Here is an 18774-nt window from a genome sequence, read left to right on the forward strand (position 1 = left end):
TTTTGAGTTTCAAGTGAATACCTTATATAGTAAATACTTAATGAGTTGCTGTCTGGACAAAAAATCAGCATGAAAAATAACAAAGGGCAATAACTGAAAAATTATGCACTATAGCGTTATCATTCGTGTGCGATGCACTCCTCCTCAATGAGATATATCCACCTATGAAGTTTCAAGTTGATACCTCTAACACTTTTTGAGATAAGCTTCGGACAAAAAGTATGAACAATAACAAAGGGCAATAACTCAAAAATTATAAAGGGTAAAGTTATAAATCTTGCACACGGCATTCCTCCTCAATAAGATCTATCCACTATGAAGTTTCACGTTTTCATCTCAAAGACTTTTTGAGTTATGCTCCACTCAGGTGAAAAATTATGTATGAAAAATAACAAAGGGCAATAACTAAAAAATTTATGAAGGTAGAGTTATCATTCTTGTGCACCGCACACCCATGAGCGCGATCTATCCACCTATGAAGTTTCATGTTGATGTCTCTAAGGCTTTATGAGTTATGCTCTGGACAAAAATTAAGTTTGAAAAATAAGAAAGGGCAATAACTGAAAAGTTATGCAGAGTAGTGTTATCATTCTTGTGCACTGCACTCCTCCTCAATATGATCTATCAACCTATGAAATTATAATTTGATACAGTAACCTCAAATACTTTTTGAGATACTGTAACCCAACGAATATTCGCGACCAATTAATATTCGCTTTATTCGCGGATGGCCACGAAGCGCGAATATTTGTTTGCGCGAGTAAGTCCGACCGATTTCGCAAATAAATTGGAGAGAAATTTTTATTTTAGACGTTGTTCATGCAAAGCTACTTGACCGGATATATTCGAATTTTACGGGCACCTGTTAGGAAGTAATGAATTGATATGAATATTGCCATAAAGCAATAAAAACACAAACTAAGTAAACTACTACAATGTAATAAATATCAAAAGAACTCTCTGTCAATATAGCAATCAAAATAAACATCCACATTTTAATACAGTTTATGAAATACTAGTATATAGGCCCATCGTCAATCACGTTCCGTGATCACAATTCACTTACCAATACAATATAAGACTAGCGTATTCTTAATCCCATTTAAGACACCAATAATGACCTCAATTATTGAAGATTAATAGTCGGCTAATGGATTTTACGGCCCCATCGGACTTTCCAATCCGCGAATATTTTTTTTCGGAAATCAAGAAAACACGGAAATTAATATTCGCGAATATGTCCGACCTCAGCAAAACGCGAAAATTTGTATTCGCGAATATAAATTGGGTAACAGTATGCTCCGGACAAACATGTCGGACGGAAGGACGGACGGAGACTATTTCTATGTCTCCCACTACCTTTCGGCGGGGTATAATAAAAAGAAATAAAAACTGTCGGAGGACAGCGACGCTCGATAATTCGAAAAAGTTGTAACAAGGGTGTTTCATTGAGTATAATAATGCTTACCTATATGAAATTGAATACATTAAATTGTCCGAAAACGTACAAAGGCTTGTTATCAAGTAAATCACAGCTTTATTATTATGAATGCATAAAATTGTCCGAAAAAGGCACAAACCCTTCAGTAGTTATGGAGATACAAGCTTTCATGCAAAAACTTTACCAAGAATTTCTAAGCCGAAAAAGGGGCATAATTATGCAAAAAAGCAAATCAGAGTTATGGGACTTGTGTCAATCATGTTAGATAATTACAAAGAACAAGTGTAGGAAGTTTTAATCCATTCCCTTTAGTAGTTATGGAGATACCAGCTTACACGCAAAAACTTAACCAAGAATTTCTAAGTCGTAAAAGGGGTATAAATATGCAAAAAAAGCAAATCAGAATTATGGGATTTGAGCCAATCATGTCAGATAATCACAGAGAACAAGTGTGTGAAATTTCAATCCAACCAAATGCGTAACAATTCCAAAACAAGATTGCATTTGTGAAAAATGCCACCGCATTAATACAACACTAAATAGTAATGCAGGAACAGATTATTTTTGTTCCTATACAATGGAAGATTGCCATAATGCATAGATAACTGACCTATCTAATTCTTATTATCAGATTAGTGGTTAAATCTATTGTTATTCAAATAAAAGTAGGAATATATCAATGCATTTGAGTCTAGTGAATTTGATGGTGAAGGTCATATTTCACATGGCCAAAATTCCATGACTGTACATCAAAGGACAACACAGTAAGACACTTTGTCAAAATCTAGGCCAGCTGATATCAAAGTTCACTTTACATCTTGCGGTGGCATAATTTTAAACGAAACATAAAAAAATCAACGGTCTACCGGTCGCAACACTTCAGACCAGTGATGCCGAAACACACATGTTATTATTTAAAAAATTCACAATCAAGTAATGCAATTAAATAAAAAAAACGCACCAACGAATAATTGGCTGAATCATTATTTAACACATAAAACATGACCTTGAGGGCAATATGTAAGTTTACGGACTGAGGAAGGTATATGGCCTGAAGCGCAGCTGAGGGACATATACCTTCCGAAGTCTGACCAACCAGTCCATAAATTAGCATTTTGCCCGAAAGGCCATGTTTTTTTTTGTTATATTATACCGAATCTAAATCCTTTCATCCTTTTGTTGCTGTCATTTTTACTATAATTTGCTTTCAAATAATAATTTATTTGTTCAGTGTGTCCATAGTCGGTTTTTGTGCCCCCACTTTAGTGGCGGGCATTTAGATTTACCCCTTGTCCGTCCGTCCGTCCGTCCTTCCGTCCGTCTGTTCTCTTTTGTGTCGCACGTAACTCAAAAAAGTATTTGACCTAGAGTAATGAAACTTTACAGGAATGTTGATCAGCATGTGTACTTGGCACCTTGGTATTTTCGTCTGGATATTTTTAGTATTTTTAGAGTTATTGACCTTGACTTAGTAAATTTTTTTGCAATTTTCAACTTGTGTCGCATGTAACTCAAAAAGTATTTGACCTAGAGTCATGAAACTTTACAGGAATGTTGATCAGCATGTTTAGTTGTGCACCTGGGTATTTTCGTCTGGATATTTTTAGTATTTTTAAAGTTATTGACCTTGACTTAGTAAAATTTTGCAATTTTCAATTTGTGTCGCATGTAACTCAAAAAGTATTTGACATAGAGTCATGAAACTTTACATGAATGTTGATCAGCATGTTTAGTTGTGCACCTGGGTATTTTCGTCTGGATATTTTTAGTATTTTTAGAGTTATTGCCCTTGACTTAGTAAAATTTTGCAATTTTCAACTTGTGTCGCATGTAACTCAAAAAGTATTTGACCTAGAGTCATGAAACTTTACATGAATGTTGATCAGCATGTGTACTTGTGCACCTGGGTATTTTCCTCTGGATATTTTTAGTATTTTTAGAGTAATTGCCCTTGACTAAGTAAAATTTTGCAATTTTCAACTTGTGTCGCATGTAACTCAAAAAGGATTTGACATAGAGTCATGATACTTTACAGGAATATTGATCAGCATGTGTAGTTGTGCACCTGGGAATTTTTACCTGGATTTATTTAGTATTTTTAGAGTTATTGCCCTTGACTTAGAAAATGTTTGCAATTTTCAACTTGTGTCGCATGTAACTCAAAAAGGATTTGACATTACGGGAAGGTTGCTCAGCATATTTAGTTTTGCACCCGGGGTTTCGCTTGTGGATTTATCCAGTATTTGTAGAGTTATATCCCTTGACTGAGTAAAAACCGTTTCATTATGTTGTTATTTGTTCCTTGAGTGCTTGAGTTAGAATCAACCAACTTTACAGGAATAATGATCAACATCACTAAATTACAGGAATAATGATTCACACCACTGTGAAGCTATGCACCTGGGACTTTGCATGTGGATTTTCTTCAGTTTTGTTAGAGTTATTGCCCTTGACTTACAGTAGTTTTCAACTTGTTCATACAATGCTCAAAAAGTATTTCACTTGTAGGCCTGAAAGTTTACAAGAATGTTGGTCAGCATGTGTACTTATGCACCTTGGGGTTTGCTCGTGGATTTAATAAGTATTTGTAAAGTACTTGCCCTTTACTTAGTAAAAGATTTTTAGTTTTCAAAAAATATTTGACCTAGAGTCATAAGATTGACAAAACAGTGGCGCGGTAGGGGCACCCGTGTCCTATGGACACATTTCTAGTTTATATTTTCAAGCGATACAGCAAAAAAAATCATGCTCTTTTTTGTTATTCATTTTTGTTAATCAAATTAAGCAGGCAACCCCCCCCCCCCCGAACTTTAAGATTTTCACAAATAGCATAAATAAAATTTATTATTAATTTAAAGACAAATCAAGACTTTTAAATGAACATGTTATAAATTTATGTGAAACAAAATAATAAATTCAGTAAAAAGAATCACTTAACAACAAAATAAAATATTATACCTCATTTGCATACGCCCTTCTATATTTAATATGACGTCATCCAGTCCATATAAGAATTATGGACCGCCCCGGTCTGTATGCGGTTTATGGACAGCATGACGTAAGAAGGGCGTATGCAAATGAGGTATATTATAAAAATCCTCCAAACGATTTTACTGTTGTGTAGAAAGCATTTTTGATCATGAAAAAAGTCATGCACAATGTTTCCCTGATTGGTTAATCACTCTGTCAAATATGACGAAATAGACATCTTTTTCACACTTCATCAGTGAACTTGAGTGATCTTGGGGGGAAATAAAGTTGCACATCTGTGGCACAAATGTCACATGTGTGTTTTTTATTAATCTCGTGGCCACGAGTTACTAAGTCGTGGCCACGAGATAGCTAAGTCGTGGCCACGAGATACTATGTCGTGGCCACGAGTTACTATGTCGTGGCCACGAGTTACTAAGTCGTGGCCACGAGTTACTAAGTCGTGGCCACGAGATAGCTAAGTCGTGGCCGCGAGATACTATGTCGTGGCCACGAGTCACTAAGTCGTGGCCACGAGATAGCTAAGTCGTGGCCACGAGATAAATAACCAATCAGAAAGCACTATTATATGAATTTCGCTTATTAACTAGACATGTGCTATAGTACAAGGATGTCCCTACTTCACCAGCCTGTAAAAGTGACATTTATACAACTTACTGACGTGTCAATAATTTTACATTTAGCGTCACTGTGACCCTGATTTTTGGACCCAATGACCTCGAAATTATTAGATGTCATCTACTGATCAGATGCAATGATCTTTCTGGGTTACATAAACCATGGCTTATCCTTTCTAAATTATTCATCAGACAAGGATTTTACTTTATAGGCTATTTACTGTCCATGGGCAATGTCCCGTTCAATTAAAATAAACCAGGACTTATTCCTTCTCATGTTATCGTATAAACAGGGTTAACAGGCCGTAGTACGTACAAACTTACCAATTCAATCACAAACTTGCCCAAAAAGAGCTATAGTCAAAATTAATGTCTGATGGGCCTTGGAAGGTGACTTTCTAATATGATCTGAAAGACAAGTTCAAAGTGAATCTGTTCAGTATTAAGATTAATGTTCCATGTAAAAGTAAGTTGTTAAGTTTAAAAAAATCATAATATATATAGTGTATTCTGATTGGTAAATTATCTCGTGGCCACGACTTAGCTATCCCGTTCCCACGACTTAGTAACTCGAAGCCACGACTTAGCTATCTCGTGGCCACGACAAAGTATCTCGTGGCCACGACTAAGTAACCCGTGGCCACGACTTAGTAACTCGTGGCCACGACAAAGTATCTCGTGGCCACGACTTAGCTATCTCGTGGCCACGACTTAGTATCTCGTAGCCACGACTTAGCTATCTCGTGGCCAAGACTTAGTAACTCGTGGCCACGACATAGTATCTCGTGGCCACGACTTAGTAACTCGTGGCCACGACATAGTATCTCGTGGCCACGACTTAGTATCTCGTGGCCACGACTCAGCTATCTCGTGGCCACGACTTAGTAACTCGTGGCCACGACATAGTATCTCGTGGCCACGAGATAAATAAAAATACACACATGTCACCTTTGTGCCACCGTAATAAAGAGATAACGGGGGAAAAATAAACTCGCGAATATGCGTAATTACAGGGGAATGAATGGGAAACCTACCAGTTTTGACTGGATGTCTAAATAATTGTTTTCATGCGATATTAGTCTGGCTACCGATTTTCCTGCGCCATTCTCATTTTTTTAGCGTCAATGGCGCAAAATCGCGTCCTTGACAGATATCTTCATTAGACTGGATTTAGTTGAGATTATACGCTGGAAAAAGATACATGACCGGCGATGTATCCGATTCACACATACAAAGGTCAGCTTGTCTAGCGAAAATTAAGTACAAAATAAAAGGATTCATCGTCAATTTGAAGGAGTTTCTCTCTCATTTTACTTATAGAACCAAAATTAAATTGACCAAATAAATTAAATGGTTTATCTTTGACAATTAAGCAGTCATGTGGTCAGGGATCATCAGCAAGCTTGATCATCGGGCAAATGTTAATTAAGTTTCTCTAAGAAAATTACCAGGGCTAGAAAGGGGGCATATGTGTCGTTCAACATTTCTTGTTTTTATAAAAAAAAATTCAATTGAAGGCTACCAGTGGGGATATTCAAGTAAATATTGAGGAAAATTCATAAAAAAAATATTTAAGCATAAAATAAAAGTAAAATTTGTTTGTTTGTTGTGTAAGATGTTATTTTATCTCGTGAACTATAAAATCAGTATTCTCACTCGTGGCTAAACCATTTGTGAAAATACTGCTTTTTACTCGATTAAATAAAATTTCATCTTACACAAAACAAACATATCCTCTATATATTGGACGGACGTAACTAAATAAAAAATAAAACTAAAAAGATTGCATTTGAGAAAAATGCTATGCCACCGCAATAATACAACACTAAAATAGTAGTGTAGGAACATGTTTTTTTTTGTTTCTACACAATTGAAGATTGTCATAATGCATAGATCCCGGACCTATCTATTCTTATTATCAGATTAGTGGTTAAATCTATTGTTAATCCAATAAAAGATCAGAGTAGGAATATATCAATGCAGTTGAGTCTAGTGAATTTGGTGGTGAACATCATATTTCACTCAGCCTAAATTTCATGACTACATCAAAGGACAACACAGTAAGACACTTTGTCAAAATCTAGGTCAGCTGATGTCAAAGTTAACTATACATCTTAATCCGTGCACATGGTTCAAATTTCATAGCTGTACATCAAAGGACAAGAAAGTAGGTCACATTCTCAAAATCTAATTTACCTGATATCAAAGTTCAATTTTACAACTAAAACTGTGCACATGGTCAAAATTTCATTCCTGTACATCATAGGACAAGAGAGTAGTTCACTGTACCCTTGGGCAAGGCAACATTTTGACCCAAGGGTTTAATTCAAAACAATCTTGATACAGGTCCACCAAACAACATTTCAAGTCAAATATCTAAGCTGTAGCTTTCTCCCATTCAGAAAACATTTGTTTTAGTTTCTGTTTTCCCTGTGTGTACACAATGAGAATCACTGCCCCAGGCAGGGCCAATTTTGACACCAGGGGAAAAATTTGAACAACTTTGGTAGAGGACCTATAGATGATATTATATATCAAACATCAAAGCTCTATGCCTTGTACCTTCAGACAAGAAGATTTTTTTACTATATGTACATAATGAAAATCAATGACCCCGGGGCGGAACCAATTTTGATCCCAGGGCTATAATTTGAACAATCTTGGTAGAGGTTCACTTCGCAAAGTCTCATGCCATATATTTAACCTCTAGCCTTTGTCAATTCAGAGAAGAAGATTTTTCAAGTTTTTACTTTATACATATAAGGAAAACTATCGCCTCTGGGGCAGGGCAATTTTAACACTAGGGGCATAATTAAAACAACTTGAGTATAGGGCCCATAGATGATATTATTTACCAAATATCAAAGCTCTAAGCATTGTACCTTCAGACAAGAAGATTTTTAATGTTTTACTATATGTACATAGTGAAAATCATAGTTGGGCCAATTTTGACCCCAGGTCTGTAATTTGTACAATCTTGCTAGAGGTTCACTGCACCATGTTTCATGCAAAATATCTTAACTCTAGCCTTTGTAAATTTAGAGAAGATGATTTTTTACTATATACATATAAGGAAAACATATGGCCCCGGGGCGGGGCTAATTTTGACACTAGAGGCAAAATTTGAATAACTTTGGCAGATTACCTATAGATGATATCATTTAACAAATATTAAAGCTCTAAGCCTTGTACCTTTAGACAATAAGATTTTTTGATTTTTTACTATATGTATAAATTGAAAATCAATGACCCCCGGGGCGGGGGCAATTTTGTCCCTAGGGCTTTAATTTGAACAATCTTGCTAGAGGTTCACTACACAATGTTTCATGCAAAATATCTAACCTTTACCATTTGTCAATTGCTAGAAGAGTTCTTTTAAGTTTTTACAATAAGATTTTACTTTATACATAAAAGGAAAACCAATGACCCCGGGGCGGGGCCGATTTTGACCCCAGGGCTATAATTTGAACAATTTGGGTAGAGGTCTACAAGACAATGCCTTATGCAAAATATGTAAGCTCTAGGCCTTTTGGGTCTTAACAAGAAGGTATTTTAAGTTTTTACTATATGTTCATATAGTGAAAATCAATGACCCCCGGGGCGGGGCCAATTTTGACCCCAGGGCTATAATTTGAACAATCTTAGTAAGGGTCTACCAGACAATGCCTTATGCAAAATATCTAAGCTCTAGGCCTTTTTGGTCTTGACAAGAAGGTATTTTAAGTTTTTACTATATGTACATATAGTGAAAATCAATGACCCCCGGGGCGGGACTGATTTTGACCCCAGGGCTATAATTTGAGCACTCTTGTTAAGGGTCTACCAGACAATGCCTTATGCAAAATATCTAAGCTTTAGGCCTTTTGGGTCTTTACAAGAAGGTATTTTAAGTTTTAACTTTATGTACATATAGTGAAAATCAATGACCCCCGGGGCGGGGCCGATTTTGACCCCAGGGCTATAATTTGAATAATCTTGGTAGAGGTATACCAGACAATGCCTTATGCAAAATATCTAAGCTCTAGGCCTTTTGGGTCTTTACAAGAAGATTTTTTAAATTTATTCTTATAATTCCTTATGGTTGCCATGGCAACCAGATTTCTGCATGGAATGAAATTTTTTGAACAACTTTGGAAGTGGATGCCCTTTACACAAGGACTAATCCTGCCAAGTTTGGTTGAAATTGGACGAGTGGTTTTTCACAAGAAGATTTTTTAAGTTCACTATATAATCTATATAACACACAAACACACCCACACATACACACAGGTGAATAGCTATATGCCACCACATCGCAGATGCTGCGGTGGCATAAAAAGGGGAAAAATCCAGATTTTAATGGGTCGTGACCAGATCCTATCGTACAAGAATATGTAACAGAGTTACCAACGTTCCCCGGGAAGTTTTACATGAAGCACAAATTGTGCTATTTCAAAAGATTGATCAATGCCAGATCTGCACATGCCAGAAACCATAAATTCATTAAAGAAATATAATGAAATAATTCCTGTGTATGTGTCAGCAGAAATGCTTTTGTATACATGTTATCACTATTTCAAAGCCACAAAATGTGACAAATACAAAATCAATACAGGATATGGTCTGCTACAGGGTACATATTGCACCCAGTCATCAATCAAGGTATGCGGGCAATTTACCAATGACATTTTATTTGCATGGGCCTGACTTGGCATCATACCCTGTAACAGACTATTTTAGGCTTTGACCTCCAAGTTTGACCCTTACCTTTGAGGTAGGGGTCTTGGTGTTGCGCATGACATATCGTCTTATTATTCTTAACATTTGTGCCAAGGTATTTTTAAATCCCTTGATGGATGAAAATGTTATATACTGCACACATAGTATACCCTAGAACAATCCATGTTAAGCTTTGTCACTCAAGTGTGACCATGACATTAAAGGCAGGAGTCTGACTGTTGTATATCAAACAAGGTCCCATTATTGTAAACATTTGTGCCAAGTGATTTCAAAATCCGATTAACAATACAAAAAACCGCCTCCGTGGTCGAGGGGTTAGAGTCCATGACTTCTAATCCAGTTACCTCTCTGGCGTGGGTTCGATCCCCGGGAGATGCTTTGGTAGTTTAGCGCGGAGGAAGATAGTCTAGTACTGGTGTAACTCTCCAGGAACGATGGTTAGGAAACTTCCCGCCTATATGACTGAAATGCTGTTGAGAAAAGGCGTAAAATGAAACAAACAAACAAAAACAATACAAAAAAATTTGGACTGCACAAAAAATATACCCTATAAAAGACCATGTTAAGTTTTGACCTCTGAGTGTGGCCTTGATCTGAGAGATAAAGGCCGGGTGTTGTGCTTGACACATCGTCTTATTATTGTTAACATTTATGCCAAGTATTTTTAAAATCCCTTGATCTTTGAAGAAGTTATGGGCCGGACACAAAATATACCCTGTAACAGACCATGTTAATCTTTGACCTCAAATTGTGACATTGACCTTGGAGCTAGGCGAAAAAGCAGATAATTAACTGTAGCCAAATTGATTAGAGGTGAAGTTTCATCTCAAACTATGGAAAGCCATGACTGTCTTATATAGTTCTTTTTCAATTTATTTAACCATTTGGGTAATATATAAGTTCACTTCGACTATATATGAATTGAAAACACCTTATATAACCGGAATCTTTTATATTAAGCCACAGTTACAATATATGAAACCATAACATATAAGTTGATTTTCACAATATATGATTCCAGTTCTTCAATATATGGTACCACAGTAGCCATGTATGGAATCAGATATCCTTACATGAAACTTTGGTACCATATATTGAAGAACTGGTATCATATAATGTGATAATCAACTTATATATTGCTACTTCGGTGACATACATTGATAAACTGGTTTCATATATTGTAAAAATGAATTGATATATTGATAAATCGGTTGATAAGTTGATTATCACATTACATGATACCAGTTCTTCAATATATGGTACCAAAGTAGCAATACATGGGACTAGATGTCCTTATATAAAACCGAATTATCAATATATTAAATCGTTATTACAATTAATGAAACCATTTTATCAATGTATTGAACCGAAGTAGCAGTATATTAATTGATTTTCACGTTATATCATACCATGTCACCAGTTTTTAGTACTGACTTAGCAATATAAGGGTCAATTTTGACATGTTATGAATCCAAACTTTCAATCTATGATAACAAACTAGCCATGTATGTAATCAAATATCCTTATATGAAAACAACTTATTAATATGTAAGTTTAATTTTACAATATATGAAAGCTTTTAATCAACGTATTGGACTGAAGTTCCCATATATATGTTGATTTTTACATTATATGACACCAATTCCTCAATATATTGTCAAAGGTTGCTAGTATATGAAACCACTTCTTCAATATATGAAACCAAATAAGCAATGCGTGGAACCAAAATGTCACCGGTAGTACAGTTTTGCGCCAATATTCCTTGTAGAACTGTCAAAAGACCAGCGTGCTTCACTGATGGCATACTGCACATTTTCTAAATAAGGAAATATTTGAATTTAACGTCACATTCACTTTGGCCTTAAAATGGGCTGGGCAGGCAAAACTTATCGTTATATATGTATGTAAAGTTTCAAAGTCATAATTGAAGCTACTGAGTCGTACTGACCATTAACAAAAACATATTTAAAAAATAAGTTCATCTCGACCTTTACCTTTGATCAAAAATGAGCATGGCCAGTAGGACACATCAAGGTTAATCTACTCACAAAGTTTGAAAATAACCAGTCAAATAATTGATTTCATAAAAAGTATATGCTTTGTAATAACAGAACCCAGTGACCTCGGCCTTTTACTTGTTGACTTGAAAATAGGCTATTTTGGTTTCATATACACTGTAATGAAAATTGCTATCAAAGAATGTAACATCAACTTATATACTGCTACTTTGGTTCCATACATTGATAAAACGGTTTCAAAATGATAGAATGTATTGTAAAAATGAAATAATATATTGATAATTCGGTTTCATATACGAACAGTGGTCCTATATTTGGCTACTTTGGTACCATATATTGAAGAACTGGTATTATATAATGTCATAATCAACTCATCTATTGCTACTTTGGTTCCATACATTGATAAATTGGTTTTATAAAACGTAAAAATGAATTAATATATTGAAAATTCGGTTTCATATCAGGACATCTGGTTCCATATATGGCTATTTTGGTACCATACATGTATATTGAAGAATTGGTATCATATAAAGCGATAACCAAATTATATATTTCTACTTTGGTTTCATACATTGATAAATTGGTTTCATATATTGAAAAATGAATTAATATATTGATAATTCGGTTTCATATAAGAATATCTGATAACATACATGGCTACTTTGGTACCATATACATGTATAAATCAACTTATATATTGCTACTTCGGTTTTATACACTGACGGTATGGTTTCATATAGTGAAACTGTGGATAAATATAATTCTGGTTAAATAAGAAAGTGTTTTCAATTCGTATATAATCGAAGTGAACTTATATATTATCCAAATGGTTAAATAAATTGAGAAAGAACAATATAAGACAGCCATGGTTTTCCATTATAAAATGTGATAATCAACTTATATATCGATATATATAAATATATTATATAACATAAATATATATATGTGGTTCAACACATTGCATTGATAAAATGGAATCATATATTTTAAAAATGAATTAATATATTGATAATTCGGTTTCATATAAGGACACCTGGTTCCATACATGGCTACTTTGGTTCCATATAGTGAAAAATTGCTATCATATAATGTGATAATCAACTGATATATTGCTACTCTGGTTACATACATTGATTAAATGGTTTCATTATTGTAAAAATGAATACATATATTGATAGTTAAGTTCCACATAAGGACATCTGGTTCAATACATGTTTACTTTAGTACAATATATCGAAGAATTGGTACCATATAATGTGAAATCAACTTATATATTGATACTTTGGTTTTTCATTGACGACTTGATTTTATATATTGAAAAATGAATTAATATATTCATAATTCGGATTCATATATGGATATCTGGCTCCATATATGGCTACTTTGGTATCATATATAGAAGAATTGGTATCATATATTGATAAAGTCAACTTATATATAGCTACCTTGGTTTCATACACTGGCGGCATGGTTTCATATACTGTACTTTGGATTTATATAATGGTTTCCGGTTTAAAAGATGTTTTCAATTCATATATTGTGGAAGTGAACTTATATATTATCCACATGGTTAAATTAATTGAAAAAGAACAATATAAAACAGCCATAGCTTTCTGTATTAAACACTTTAAAGTATGTATTGTTACCAAATGTAAACAAAAATGATAAAAAACAAGATTGCATTTGAGAAAAATGCTATGCCACCGCATTAATACCTAAGCTCTAGGCCTTTTGGGCATTTACAAGAAGGTATTTTAAGTTTTTGAAGCCTTGTACCTTGTACCTACAGACAATAAGATTTTTTGATTTTTTACTATATGTATATATTGAAAATCAATGACCCCCGGGGCGGGGGCAATTTGACCCCAGGGCTATAATTTGAACAATCTTGCTAGAGGTTCACTACACAATGTTTCATGCAAAATATCTAACCTCTAGCATTTGTCAATTGCTAGAAGAAATTTTTTTAAAGTTTTTACTATATACATATAACGAAAACCAATGACCCCCGGGGCAGGGCCGATTTTGACCCCAGGGCTATAATTTGAACAAGGAACATCGCAATGCGATGCAACCAGGTTTTCAGCAAAATATTTCACAGAAGCTTTGTCATGAAGGGGCATTTGTTTTTAATTGAACTTTTAGGAGGAATTATGGCTTTTTTAATATTCCTCAAACAAAAATGATTGAGAAATTTTATGTTGTCTATTCGCCTTTTTTTCCCAAATGTTTTAGAAAGGTAAACAGTACTTTATTTTTGCTTAATTTTTGCATTTTTGCGTCTCTTGTCATTTTCTTTTGTCAACAATATTGGCGTGTGGTGTTTTGTGCGATATCAAGAAAAGAATGTTCACAATTTTAAAAAAAATACTTGAATGATGTCTTGGAAGAAACACGGGAATTTAGTGAGCGTCAGGGCACTTGATGACAAAACTTCTGTGAAAGTTTGGTCAAAATCCATCGAGAAATGTAGGAGAAGTTGCGCACTGTAGAAATTGTTCACTATATATTCTGTATAAGGAAAAAATATACAAAGGGCCATAATTCGGTCAAATATTATCCAATCACAAAACCCCGACAATATGTGCCAGGCACTTGATAACAAAGCTTCTAAGAAAGTTTGGTCAAAATCTGTTGAGAAATGTAGGATGAGTTGAGCACAGAAGAAATTGTTCTCTATATATTCTGTATAAGGAAAAAATATACAAAGGGCCATAATGCGGTCAAATATTATCCAATCACAAAACCCTGACAATATGTGCCAGGCACTTGATAACAAAGCTTCTAAGAAAGTTTGGTCAAAATCCGTTGAGAAATGTAGGAGGAGTTGCGCACAGAAGAAATTGTTCACTATATATTTTATATAAGGAAAAAAAACAAAGGGCCATAATTAGGTCAAATATATACCAATTGCAAAACCCTGGCAATATGTGTCATGGCACTTGATGACAAAGCTTCTGAGAAAGTTTGGTCAAAATCCGTTGAGAAATGTAGGAGGAGTTGCGCACAGAAGAAATTGTTCACTATATATTTTATATAAGGAAAAAAAACAAAGGGCCATAATTAGGTCAAATATTATCTAATCGCAAAACCCCGACAATATGTGTCAGGGCACTTGATGACAAAGCTTCTGAGAAAGTTTGGTCAAAAATCCGTTGAGAAATGTAGGAGGAGTTGAGCACAGAAGAAATTGTTCACTATATATTTTATATAAGGAAAAAAAACAAAGGGCCATAATTAGGTCAAATATTATCTAATCGCAAAACCCCGACAATATGCGCCAGGGCTATTGATGACAAAGCTTCTGTGAAAGTTTGGTCAAAATCCGTTGAGAAATGTAGGAGGAGTTGCGCACAGAAGAAATTGTTTACGCCCGCCCGCCCGCCCGCCCGCCCGCCCGCCGACATACCTCAATCTAATAACCAGTTTTTTCCTTCGGAAAACCTGGTTAACAATCTGGGTAGAGGTCTACTACACAATGCCTTATGCTCTAGGCCTTTTGGGTCTTTACAAGTAGGTATTTAAAGTTTTTACTATATGTACATATAGTGAAAATCAATGACCCCCGGGGCGGGGCCGATTTTGACCCTAGGGCTATAATTTGAACAATCTTGGTAGAGGTCTACCAGGCAATGCCTTATGCAAAATATCTAAGCTCTAGGCTATTTGGGTCTTTACAAGAAGATTTTTTAAATTTATTCTTTTAATTCCTTTTGGTTGCCATGGCAACCAGATTTCTGCATGGAATGAAATTCTTTGAACAACTTTGGAAGCCCTTCACCCAAGGATCAATCCTGCCAAGTTTGGTTGAAATTGGACTATTGGTTTTTCACAAGAAGATTTTTTACGTTCACTATATAATCTATATAACAATGACCCGGGGCGGGGCCTATTTTGACCCCAGGGCTATAATTTGAACAATGTTGGTAGAGGTCTACCAGACAATGCCTTATGCAAAATATCTAAGCTCTAGGCTATTTGGGTCTTTACAATAAGGTATTTTAAGTTTTTACTATATGTACATATAGTGAAAATCAATGACCCCGGGGCGGGGCCTATTTTGACCCCAGGGCTATAATTTGAACAATCTTGGTAGAGGTCTACCAGACAATGCCTTATGCAAAATATCTAAGCTCTAGGCCTTTTGGGTATTTACAAGAAGATTTTTTAAATTTGTTCTTATAATTCCTTTTGGTTGCCATGGCAACCAGATTTCTGCATGGAATGAAATTCTTTGAACAACTTTGGAAGCCCTTCACCCAAGGATCAATCCTGCCAAGTTTGGTTGAAATTGGACTACTGGTTTTTCACAAGAAGATTTTTTAAGTTCACTATATAATCTATATAACACACACACAAACACACACACAAACACACACACACACACAGGTGAATCGCTATATGCCACCGCATCGCAGATGCTGCGGTGGCAAAAAATATAACACGAATTTAACACAACATTGTACAAGACATAAATCTCCATGTTAAGTAAATTAAACACACAGCTGTTGGGTTCTTGTAATTGCAAAAGTAAAATGTTAAGACAGTCAAGTATATTTGCGAGGACAAAATTGTCAATTGACTTCACACCCCTTTGTCGTTTGGCAATATTGACCTGAGACTCATTAATTTTCGGAAGCTTTTTCGTTTGTTTTCGTAATTTATTACGTGTTTTTTAATTATGTTTTGAATTATATGCAACATTAATGGATGAATCATTCCTTTGATTTCTTATGTCTTTTCTTTAAAAAAATCATAACTTTGATTTATAGATGTATATTTGTTCAATTTGTACAGTCGTAAATGGTCGTTAATATAATAGTAATAATAATAGTAAAATAACGTTTCATTAAGATTCGAATCTACAACCTTCACTTTGAAACTAAGATTCTTAACTGTTATCAGCGGGGCTAGTTAGGCAAGTGTTTTGCCGGTAACGTTAAGTATAATAGACTTCGGTATCCAACAATATTAGCGAAAAAAAGGTCATTGAATATTCAAATAACTCAGGTCAATATTTCCAAACAATACATTAGTATTATCTTTTCAACGGAAAACTTCTGTTCAGCTTTAAAGGGAAACATACAACTCAATAGAAATAAAATATAATTTGTCATCTTACATTAAAGTTGTTTTTGACAAGTACGACAATGGCTCCTATTATTATCCACAAAAGAGGAAGACATGCGAGGATCCAGCCAACAGCTTGAGCCCATGATGGAAAAGGTTGGTCGGTGTAGTAATACACAGGTGTGTAGTTAATAGCCGACATAATAACAATAAACTGAAAACATATTAAATCAAATATTCGGTATAATGTAGACATGTAGTATGACTAAACTTTAAAGAAACGACATCAAATGTTATTATCAATTATTATTCAAATGCATAATAAGATAGCTTTGAATCAATTTTTGAAAGCATCACGAATCTTTTTGAACATTTCTGAACGTTTAAAATGTTAGTTTGCATACGAAAATATAAACATAATTATATAGAATAAATAAAACCCCTATAAAACAGCGAACGTGAGTGTAATATTAGGAATAATTAGACTTAACATTCTAACATTAACTTACTCATATTGAAATATTCATCATTATCATTATTGATGCATTTTAGCTTTGAAACTATAGTCTTGATAACTTTTCATTTAGAATAAAGAGTGCTGACAAATCTCTAATGAAGTTTTGTTATTTCATTACTAGATAGTGTATGCTATTGATAAGAGACGAGTCACTAGAGATAAAATTAGGTTATTGATCACACAAGTACACTACATGAGTGATAAGGAAAAGATGACTTACAAGTAACAACTAATGGAAACAAATGATCTACAAGTATTACATCTACAGAACAGGGGGTCGAACATATCTATAGAGGTTCGATACTTTTTTAAGCGAGGTGAAATGGTACGATACGTAGTAATGGCGGATTCCCGCTAGAGTGAGTATATTTTATAAAAGTGCTAGATTATATTTACTGTTAAAATTTCTTAGTGGATCATGTGGGTCTGACCTACACATATTTCCTAGAAATCATACACATTTAGGTTTAATAGTGCAAATTGTTATTGACGGTAAATTGGCAGCAACCGATTTTGTGCCAGTGAAATGGTCATCAGATCAAAGCCCATATCGTGAATGTTTGTTAGTATTTCTACTAACAACTTATGGAGAAACATTATTGTGTTTTATAGCAAATACTTTTGTGAAAAGATATAAACTGACGTCTTGTTGTCCAAATATTTATGTGTACGATGAGTTTTGGTACGATAAGGTTATTGAAAGCCACAAAAGGTTAGATTAGTTTGACACTGCCAATAACTACTTAAAACTATATACCATGAATTAAATTTCATTGACTTAGAATCTTGCTTAAAATTTGCCGGTGCTTTTACTGTTTCTTTTTTGTTGCTGAAGGCATTTACCTTGCTTATATTTGTAAATAGTCACATAATTCTGTCACCTTTATTTCAAGAATTATCCTTTCTTTGATATCAAAATTTTGTGATAAGTTTTATTCACTCTGTAGACTTTCTCTCCTTCCTATTTTATTACCAAGGGGGTCATACCATGCGCGCGCATCATCAAAATTCTGATACCCCGAACACTTTTTCAATCTGTATTTTGAACAAAAACGAGTCATGTAAAGCAATCAGAATATATTTGATTTAATTTCTTTTGAAAAGAAGAAGTCCTTACTTCTTGTTTTAATATTCTAAATACCTTGGCACAAGTCTTTCCTTTCTTGTCGGTATATCGCGTTGAATGCTATTTTGATTCTGGATACTGCGTACACTCGGCTTTGAAATGTTACAGTAATTGAGAAATTTTCGATTAAACTGAAAGTTTCACAGAGCTGGAAGTTATTTAATTGTAGAACCTGTTTCATAAATACATTTTCAATCTTTGTTATTTTTTCTTTGTACGAAAAATGTTTCAAAACGAACTTTTTTCAGGACATAGACATTATGATACTACGTACA

At 34.5% G+C, this 18774-nt stretch overlaps 1 protein-coding gene across 1 annotated transcript in view; it reads right to left on the reverse strand.

Annotated features, from left to right (window-relative positions):
* LOC132757111 (sodium- and chloride-dependent glycine transporter 1-like) overlaps positions 1-18774 on the reverse strand; it is a gene marked incomplete at its 5' end in the record, with an annotated part of 51268 nt that overhangs the window by 2962 nt on the left and 29532 nt on the right. The window contains 1 exon segment of the mRNA XM_060748298.1: positions 16909-17070. Within this exon segment, the coding sequence (XP_060604281.1) occupies positions 16909-17070 (162 nt within the window).

Source organism: Ruditapes philippinarum, unplaced genomic scaffold (genome assembly GCF_026571515.1).
Source record: "Ruditapes philippinarum isolate M1 unplaced genomic scaffold, ASM2657151v2 ctg3120_1_1_1_1, whole genome shotgun sequence".
Classification (NCBI taxonomy): Eukaryota; Metazoa; Mollusca; class Bivalvia; order Venerida; family Veneridae; genus Ruditapes; species Ruditapes philippinarum.